General features: G+C 52.7%; 3 protein-coding genes across 3 annotated transcripts; 1 reads left to right on the plus strand and 2 right to left on the minus strand.

The window, feature by feature from the left end:
• Positions 1 to 843: 843 nt before the first annotated feature.
• On the minus strand, positions 844 to 2007 carry N0V89_005770 (uncharacterized protein; the record flags this gene model as incomplete). The annotated part of the gene is made up of 1 exon (XM_056214544.1): positions 844 to 2007. The coding sequence occupies one exon, from the start codon at positions 2005 to 2007 to the stop codon at positions 844 to 846; it is 1164 nt and encodes a 387-aa protein (XP_056071811.1).
• Positions 2008 to 5434: 3427 nt separating this feature from the next.
• POP2 (CCR4-NOT core DEDD RNase subunit) lies at positions 5435 to 7156 on the plus strand (the record flags this gene model as incomplete). Its single annotated transcript, XM_056214545.1, has 3 exons — positions 5435 to 5695; positions 5768 to 5905; positions 6104 to 7156. 3 exons carry the CDS (start codon positions 5435 to 5437, stop codon positions 7154 to 7156), a joined length of 1452 nt encoding a protein of 483 aa, XP_056071812.1.
• A 938-nt stretch (positions 7157 to 8094) lies between these two features.
• Positions 8095 to 9563, minus strand: N0V89_005772 (uncharacterized protein; the record flags this gene model as incomplete). The annotated part of the gene is made up of 2 exons (XM_056214546.1): positions 8095 to 9242; positions 9491 to 9563. The coding sequence occupies 2 exons, from the start codon at positions 9561 to 9563 to the stop codon at positions 8095 to 8097; spliced, it is 1221 nt and encodes a 406-aa protein (XP_056071813.1).
• Between the last annotated feature and the right edge of the window lie 605 nt (positions 9564 to 10168).

Here is a 10168-nt window from a genome sequence, read left to right on the forward strand (position 1 = left end):
TGAGATCTTGTTGCAGTCGAACGCGACACGAAACTCCGGCACGGCCCGCGAATGTACCGGTGTTGCGCAGGAAGATTACGGGAGACTGCGCATATTGGCCTCATCGGACACGCCTTTGACCGGCCGCTGTTCGCGGACAACGATCAGACAACGGATATCGCCAACGAGACGAACGAGAATACTATATTATTGACGCAGTTTCCATCACGCCCAAGCTCAGTATAGCTGCTTGGGTTCTAGCGACCGGGCCGAAGTTTTAGAACACTATCCCACGAGGCGCTTCCCTATCAGAAAAAACAGACGTTTAGAGCTCAAACGAAGCGCGCGACAAACATGGCGCAGAAGGCTGCTAGGGAGGCGCTCTAGCGGCAGACCCATTATTTCGCGGAGAATCCAATCGCTCAATTCGCAGGCAAAGTCGGTATCATCGACCTTGTGGAAGCACTGAACATCGTCGATCGTGTGGACAGACTTGACATCATCTACCTTGCAGCCTGATCTATGACCTCGACAAGCTCAAAGTTATCGGGCGAAGGGTCAACCTCCGGCACTTTTACCAGCCTACCGAGCTCTCAGGCAAAGACTCGTCCAAGAACCACACATGGCAGTGTCCCTAGCCAAGCCGCGACCAAAGTTCGAGTTCAAAAACGCTCTTCTACATCAACAAAGAACATGCACCCCGACCAGGATTAAGTAGAGACAATATTACGAATGGTGATGCGAAAGGAAGCTTGCTCTGGGACGCAAAATTGTAAAGTTTGGTATCTCAAACCATCTTATTAACATACTGACAGCTGTAAACTACAAGTAAGTGTCAACGAGAGTATCCCTTAACTTTCCCATTTAAGACAGCGTCGGCGCGGTCCAGTCAATGTACGAGGCAACATCAGCAGTAGGACCCTTCTCGATGTTCGCCGTGCTCCCGCCAGTGTTGAGCAAGAACCTGTTAATGTACGCAGTCAAGTCGCTCTGCTGGTTGCTAGGGAACGAGCAGTGGTTGTGGTTTCCAGAGCCAGTGAAGCCCATGTTGTCCGGCACACCAAGCGCCTTATAGATCAAGCGACCTGCCTTCATGCATGCAGTGGTAGACACGGGGCCGAGCCAGTCGATCTCGTTCTCGATGACGATGAGTCCGCGGGGCGCGACCATACCGGCAAGCTGGTGGTGGTCGGTTGATAGGGTGTTCGCCTTGGTGGAGAATGCGTTGAAGGCGGGCGAGAACCACACGTTTTCACCAACGATCTGAGAGGAGGTTTGAATGTTCTTGCCCTTGGCCTTCTCGGAGTCGGAGATGCGCCAGCAGGCAGCACCACCAGAACCCGACTCTTGCGGGATGCCGAGCGCGATGCGGTTGACAAGGGCAGCGGCCACGAAAGCGCCCTTACCGTTCCTGGAGCAACCAGTCACACCGACTCGCTTGGTGTCGATATTGTGGCCAGTGGTGGCCTCCAGAGCATCCATAACACGGTCAACTCCCCATGCCCAAGCCGTGAGGGCACCGGCGCTGTGACCAGAACCGTAGAGGTCGTAGAATTTACCCTTACCGCGAGAGCTCTGCCCTGACTGCTGGCCCATCTGGTCGTTGTTGAAGGTGATTGTCGCGACACCCGACGGAATAGGGATGCTTGCGCCGCCGTAGGCAATGATAGCGGGAACCGAAGAACCAGTGTTGCCCTTGATACTGACGGAGAAGGAGATAGACTTGCCGCCCTCACCAGCAGTGAACGAGAGAGTGCCGCCAGAGTATGTGGCGGAAAACGTGGAAGGCTTAGGTGGGAAGGTTCCGAGTTCCTGCGCTTGGAGAGCGGCGAGCACCTCCTTGTTTTTGCATTCATAGTCGGCCTTGGTTTTGACATCAGTTCCATCGAAGAACTTGAACGGGTTGGGAAGCTTCGAGTTAGCCGTCGTTGGGAACGAGGTCGGGACCTTGCAGGTGTCCTGGCGGGGTTCCAAGGGTGCAGCCAGCACCGTGGTGGCGAGAAGCGGCAGAACGATGGAGTACTTCATGATGCGTGAGTTGGTTTCTGCTGCAGAGAATGTGCCACTGGAGAATCGCGGTTACTGAAAATGGGAGCAGCTTATTTAAATACGGAAATTGGCCACTGGGAAGTGTTGTACACTAATTTGCAACATCCGGCGGTAAAATCATCTAGTATATGAAGGGTCGTCGTGGGCGAGTGAGCCTCGTGGACGCGATTATAGTGTAATTAACGAGGAACGTCTTGGCTATCGACTATCACCAACTTTTTCGCCACATAAGCGCAAAGTGGGAATACCAAGTAAGGGAGGGAAATCGCGACGCCTCGATGAATCATTCACGGTAACGAATCTTCTGTTGTAAACACTGTTCGGAAGATATGTGCACCTACACAAGTGGATGGGTTCAAAAGTACTGCTTCAGATGCATCTCCTGTGGTGCCTGGTACGGTTCCAATGCAGTGAGCGGGAACATCATGTTACCTGGCTATGGTCTCGGAGATACAGCCTTGTGCATCGCACGCGAGGTAGATACTTTCGAATGCATTCAGCGATTGATGGAATAACTCGCCGTTCGTAAAGCGTACCGTCCTTGGACTACATAGCCAGGTATTCAGAGGTTCCTTTGAGCCGCTCTCGAGGGACTTTTACTCTACGGCCCGTGGAATTGTGCGAAATCAGGTTAGAAGACAGGCTTGGTGCGAAATAGGGAGCCGATTTGATCAGCATTCCCCAGAATAGTAATGTGGAGTGCGAAGTGGGCGTCTGCGGGGCCATAAAGGGGAGGCTACACAAAGTATGCCATGACCAAATGATTCGTTCCCCACGTCTAGAATCCAATATGCAACCCTTGTCTCGCTTTAAGGTTATTTTGACAATATGTGGGGTGCGGTAGACCAACGCCAGGTGCGTTTGGATTGCCGGATTTAGCCTGATGGCAATCACCTAGGAATAACCGGATGGTAACAGTATCTGAGTTGCACGCATGTCATTCATGAAGCGTACCCAAATCTTAGTATGTATTCTTAGTACGTCTGGTGGCCGTGCTCGCAGATAACTCGGCGGATTGTGATCTATGGGTAGGTCCGCGGGCGTCTGTGAGCTCTGACCCGCTTAGGGTGGATGTCATCGAAGGCAGAAAAGTAGGCGAATAAATAGAAATGCTTTCTTGATGTTGTAGATCTTAGCGTAGTGATTCGTAACATTATTATGACAAAACCGACACCTGGCCATACTGATAATAAGATCTGATGCAGAGTTGGAACGAACTCGCATAATTTGCGCTGAGAAACTTTGTCATCGCTGCTCTTTATAATCTGTAGTAATCCCCTTTGTGCGCAATCTGGGTTATCTTGGTATTGACGAAAGTATGAGAAAGTGTTTTATCTATCTAGCCATGACTAAGAAAACACGACTTCCCAAAACGCCCAACAAGTACAGAACTCCCTACTTTACAGTCGCCCTTTTGCCCCTAAACCTTCACCAGTGGACATGCAACCTTCAGACTCCAGTTATCGCCGTGCAAAGAGTTGCAACCACCAATGCCCATCCACTTACCCCCCGGTCCACTACAATCCTTACTCGCATACGCGCGCACTATTTCACCAATATTAGTATCCATACCTCCCACCCCACAGGCTATCAGAGGCCCACTCACGTTTACACTGCCCATGGAAAAGGGTTGGGTACACCCTGATACCGTGGTCGGCGTCCTGGAGCTCAATGCACTCGCCTGGCTTGGAGGTGAAGATGGGTCCGCCGCTGCTCATGCATGTTGTTCGAGAGAATTTGCTGTACTGGATGTCTATTCCGGTGGGTGGAGGTATGAGGTGTGGAGTTGTCTGGGCTTGGGTTTGGGAGGTGAAGAGCAGAGCGATGGTAATGAGGAGGGTAGAGAGGTTCATCTTGAGAAGCTGGTATGAGTAGGTACTCCGCTGATGAGATGGTAGGTGAGCCGACGCGTGCAATCTTATAGTGTGCGATAGAAAAGATATAGAAAGGGCGAAGCTTTCGGTAGGTGCAGAGAGGCGGAGACACGATACGTGCGACCGTATCACCAGTCCCTTGCCTTCTATGCCATGGTTGTTCCAAGTTGACCTGCGCAGCTAACAGAGAAAGGTATCATACGGAAGCGGCTGAAGCGACGCAATCTGACTGACACTTGGGTTAGAATGATTGGTTGGTGTGAATGTTGACGTACTAACCATGTACCATAGTAGAGCTCTAAACCTTGCATGGACATGCTTGCTCTGATCTGCTTCCGTAAGGAGAAGTGAGAACCCCGAGTCAAACAGTATTTGTGTGATATGACAACGTGATCGATGTTACACAGCCCTTCCTTAGGAAGATGGGGTTGTAGCCAGGCACGAGCGTATCTGTCCAACGACCTATGTGTGGTACCTCCTAAACGCCTTTAAGTTATACATGTTCACACTTAGCCAAAGCCGGAACTCGATTGTGGTGGCGCCCATCGCTCTCTTCTGTCCTTTGCTCCCATGCGCTTCTTAAGTACTAGTCGAAAACCACGAGCCAGATGCTCCGATTATCGAGTCGTCAGTAGCACCAAACATATTTTCAGTGGCAAACCATCCAAACTTTGACGACAAACGAGACTTCTGTTATTGGTACTGTGTGGTATTCCTTATATACAGTTTCCACAGCGGTAAGACACGAAGCAAACCGGTACGCCGAACGTGCTTTCCTATTGTGCACTGCCCCCTTTCAATGATGACCTTCGTCATGATGTCCGTGGTGGTCGTCCTTGAAGAAGAGCGCTTCGATCACGCAGTATCCGGCGAATGCGACAGTTGCGATACCGAGGCCGGGGAAAGAGCCCTTAAAGCGGTTCCACCGTGAGAAGGGGCCGGTGTACCGCCATTGCTCACTATGAGAGGTCAATAAATCCCACACATGGATTGATGATTTCATAGAGACGTACTATCGGGCCCATGGGTCGCCCTTGGTGTTTCCAGCGGCCGCCGCAAACTTCTTGGGGTCGAACCCAGTGATGGAGGGGCGTTGCGCAAATCTGAGACTGTCGCAGCGAGTCAGCATTGGATCCAAGAGCGCAGAAGGCAATCGTTGTGCCATTGGATATTGTGCACTTACGCTGTGGGCCGCATTGTGTCGGTACTGCGAGCGGTGGTGGTTGTACGCGTTGACGTCGCAGTTGGAGCTCAGTCGGATTGCCGCAGCACGGGCCATATATCTTGGCGCGTTGATTGTCGCACGTCCGACCTTCGACGTTCGCGCACTTCACGGCATTGTTGTTGCGCACGCCTTTCGCTCCTGACTCTCTTCATCCGCATTATTATAATATCCTGACTTCGAACAACACTTGCGAACCGCTTGCGTCAGACGCGTCACCGCCTGTTCGCCGTTCATTGTCGCATACATCGCATACAGAACTGCACCACGATCGAATCCCCGCCTGCCTTCACTGCGACGACCGTCCACAATGCCACCACACGGGGGCCGCTTCCCCGGCCACAACCTGTCCAACCCCTTCGCCCATCTCTCACAGCCGATCCATCAACAACCACAGTTGCAACAGCAGCAGCACCAGCAAAACATGCAGCACCCAGGCTTCGGCAGCGCGAATCCACAACACAACCTGAACCTCTTCAGCCATAACCAGGGCAATTTCCAGTCAAATGCGGCGCTCGCCGGCATAGGGGGAGGTGCATCAGGCCTCGGCGCGGCAGCAACGCTCGGCGGGGTAAGTGGAGGGACTGGACTGGACGGCCACGAAGCGCGCTTGCGATTTGCTCATGGTGCTCAACTACAACAGGATGCCCAGATGGGTCGCGCACAAGATGGTACAAAGGGCCTTGCCGGACAACGTATACGCGAAGTGTGGCGTAATAACCTGCATCAAGAGATGGAACTGCTGCGTTCTTTGGTGGAGAAGTACCCGTATATCAGCATGGTCAGTGAATCTCTTCCATTCAAATCGTTCAGGTTTCTTTTGTCGGGGTAAAGTGTCTAATAAAAAAGGAAACCGTCAATGGCGGTCAGTTTCAAAGTCTCTTTATAGAGCCTGAGGACGATGAAGATCGGGTATTTCATTTGTTCACCCTCTTTACTCATCTCCCACTATTGGAGGCTATACTCACGTTCCACACAGGACACCGAGTTCCCCGGAGTCGTTGCCCGCCCTATCGGAGAATTCAACTCCAAAGCGTCGTATCACTACCAGACCGTACGCTGCAACGTTGATCTCCTCAAGATCATCCAATTGGGAGTAACGCTCTTTTCGATACAAGGCGAAATACCGCCATCACATCTCGACCCTTCAGAGTTAAATTACCAGCCAAAAGCAGTGCTACAGTATGCGAACAATATAGTAGTCTGTCCGTGCACCTGGACATTCAACTTTCAATTTTCCCTTGAAGACGACATGTATAACGAGGAGTCTATCCAGATGCTGAAGAAGTCCGGCGCCGACTTTCAGAAACTCGCAGAGCAAGGAATTGATACTCAGGAGTTTGGATCCCTCCTTATAACCTCCGGCATGATCTTGACTCCCGATGTTAACTGGATATCCTTCCACTCGGGCTACGATTTCGCATACCTGATCAAGATGCTCACAGCTAAGCCGCTACCCGAGAACGAGGAAGACTACCGCAACCTCGTTGAAGTCTTCTTCCCACGACTGCTGGATGTCAAGTATCTATGGCGACACGCAAACAGCCTTGTGCGCCGCGGCGTGATTGGGTCGCAGGCAACAAGCATACTCAATAACCTTGGCACAAAATCTGGCCTTCAAGATCTTGCCGACGAGCTAGGCTGCCAGCGCATCGGTAACTCACATACTGCCGGTTCAGATGCTTGGCTCACAGGCATCGTCTTCTGGGAGCTTCAAAAGAAGATCTTCGACGGCAAGGTACCAGACGATATGAACGGTCAGATGTGGGGTCTTACTGGGGTTGGACCGCCGGCTAGCGCGACTGCTCAAGCTGCCGTCCTTGCGGCACAAGGGCAGAACCTTACGGGTTATCAAGGAATGAACGGCGGCATGATGTTCCATCCTGGCGGCCAAGCAGCCCACCGTGACGGACCCAGTACACCCACCAGCCACCCCGCTGGCCTTGCATCAACGCCAGGTCCGTCACATGGAGGCATGATCACACCTGGTGCCACTGGCACTTTTGGTGAGTTCAGATACGGTGGCAAGTAAATGCACTATGCCAGCGCAAGGCAGTGTTCACTCCGGGGTGTGGTATTTTGTTTTGGGCTGTGTTTTCACATGGTCTACAATGGGACTCCAATCTCGTGACGTGATACTGCATGCTGAAAGTGCTGCTTAGGATCATCGCCGCGCGTTTTGCCTCCACCTTCCTCAGCCCTTCCTCCGCGCCTCCGAACTCCACCTCAGGATACCTTAAGACGACCGACTCAGCCATTACCCCAACGACCAGTTTCAGCATGATCGTGCAAACAATCGTCTCGACCTTGTTATCCTCATTTCTTAAGGCAAAGTCCTACCGACGCACGGCATTCTAGGCCGGACGGGCCAGTTCTTCCTCGTTATATTCTACCGCTTGCTCTCGCCCAGACACCTCCCCGTACCCCGCAAAACCCCAATCAGAGAAAATCACGATGGGAGCGGAGAAGCGCCCGAGGGATTGAGGTTTGTGTCGAATTAGAAACAGCGGTTGGTTTCAGAAGGGAAAGGAGTTCAGTGTTTACTTGCATTGCATTTGTATGGCGAGTACGGAGTTATGCCTACGGGTCAGGGAGGCGCACTGGACTGGTAGCTCCGGCGCGAGTTTAGGCGTGCTCTCGAATCGAATAGTTACTGTAGTATAGGCTTTGAATAGCACGTGCATACCCCTTCTTCTTGCACGTTGAGAATCACGACGGGGTTGACGGACCACACCTGATGTATTGGGATTACTGCTGACCTTACTGGATTGGCAGCCTGAGAGATAGGAGTTTCATTCCTTCATAGACGACATACGCGCAAAGTTGAGTATCAAGTTTACATCCATACAAGTCGAGCCCGCCCCAACAAATCAAAAACACCGCCCATTTCCCCTCATGAACAACGACGACTCCATCTAGTCCAACCTGTTATTAACACCGTACTTTCCCCATCCCTCTCCCTCGCTCCTCTTACATCTCCCTCCTATCCCTCGCATCCAGCGGTTTTCGCCCAATAATCCACTTGTAACTCGCGCACCACCCCTCCCTAATATTTCCGAACCTGTCTGTCCCACTCGCCCAATCCATAATCTCGCCCTTGCCCACCTCAATCATGCTCTGCACCTCCTCCATCGTCCAGTGGTCCTTGCTCGCATCGCCCCACTGAGTCAAATACCGGAGGAGCATGGATTCCAGCATCTCCATGATGCAGACTAAATGCATCTTCCCGATGGTGCGCTGCTCCTCGTCCTCGGGCCACTGGCCTATAGGCACGTTGACGTACGTCTGTTTGATGTTCGTGAAGCCCGCGTCGTCGAGGTAGGTGGGATGCATGTAGAAGGTGCCTACAGGCCGCCCGGATTTGAAAGCTGCTTGCATGACGCCGAGGTACAATTTCGCGAGGGTCGGGAAGGGGAAGTTGTCTACGCCTTGCTCGATGTTGGGTAGACTCATGTCGAAATCCACGACCTCCAACCAGCCACCTGGATTAAGGTTTTTGTAGATCTCGTCGTAGACACCTTCCCAGTAGGCGAACACGCCCTTCATGCCGCGCATATAGATAAGGTCGAAGGGCTCGCTGAAGTGCCAGCCGGGCTGTGCTTCGGGCTCTAACGCGTATGATTCGTAGGCTGAGTCTGAAGGTGTATGAGGCTGGGAGGAGTCGCTGGCGGAGGTGTGGCCTTTGAGTTTGGCGGCCTTGCTCGCAGAGAGGGGCTCGCGGTTGGCATAGTCGTGCGCCATGTCGTAGCGCTCTAGTCGCCGTTTGAGGTCGTCGAAGTCGTCTTCCACGCCCCAGACGTCCAAGTCGTCGATTTCCCAGTTTACGCCGGTACATCCTACCGACTCTTCTGTGGTTTCGATGTCCCAGACCGCCATGTCGATGCCGACGATCTCGGTATGAGGATACTGCCGCGCCATGGCGACAGCCCAGTGCCCCGGTCCTGTTCCCAGGTCTAATATTCTTCTTGTGTCTGATGTTACGGGTGTTGTAGTGAGTTTGCCTTTTAGGGCATGGGTGTATATGCGGTGGTGGATGGCCAGGCGATCATTCTCTGCCTGGTCGCACGGCATGTAGTAACTGTCGTTTCCATATTCCCGTCCGTTCTCGTAGACGAATTCTACATCATCAGATTGTAATGTCCGTGTAGACCGGCTGTATGCGCAAGGCTGTCAGTAACGTGTTCAGAATGATGAGGTCGCTAGTCATGGCACGAGACCCACAACAACAGGATAACCTGCTGCCGCACGACGCTCGAAACAAAAAAAGAAAAGGGAACAAACAATTACGATTTGTCGGTGAGTGTTCGATAAGAAGGAAAAGCCGCGTCTTACAGGGATTCGAGGGATGTGGAACTGTCAGAATCACTTCTCAGGCGCTTGGGCGGTACGCCTGTGTGATCTCTCGCCAGATTTTCGGGTGGTGGCGGTCCCTCCTCCATGGTCCTGGGCCGAAGGACCGGCAGAACGACTCAGGCTCTCAAGCGACCGGCAGCCCTTGCACCCGCCTCAATTTATACCAGTAAATTCTCTCAGAGGTCCGAGGCAATCCTGTGGTCCTGGGGTATTATGGCGCGTTGCCTTGGGGGAAAAGGGGTGGGGGTAATTGTTGTTGCTAGTCGGCGGCCTGTAAGGAGCTAGCTGTGATTGGCAGCACAAGACCGCAACCAAAGGATTCACTGAGGAGCAGCTGCGAGTCTCCGCAGAGCGCTGACGACGTCAAATTAGTAAAGGAACGAAAGCTGACGTTCTGTGTCCACGGGGGCTGATGTGGTCGTGTGTGGGCAGTGCTTTTTTTTTTTGGCACCAGTCCTGAGGATATACGGTTGCCAGCAGTCAGCGTCGCCCGAGCGATGATCAATATAACATGCAGGAGCGAGCTCCGCGTTGCTGCGAGCGAGGGACCTGTTTGATACTGTTATGGACGGCTGGGCGATAGCTGCAGCAGTGCGACAGCCGGGATGAATGCGTACGTTCCCTAGCTAAGAAGCGAACAAAGAAGTATTCGGCACACCAAGTCACAGCTTCCGGTAGTCAGCTACCAGTG

The sequence above is a fragment of the Didymosphaeria variabile genome, assembly GCF_027946475.1.
Source record: "Didymosphaeria variabile strain IMI 356815 chromosome Unknown scaffold_4, whole genome shotgun sequence".
Lineage (NCBI taxonomy): Eukaryota > Fungi > Ascomycota > Dothideomycetes > Pleosporales > Didymosphaeriaceae > Didymosphaeria > Didymosphaeria variabile.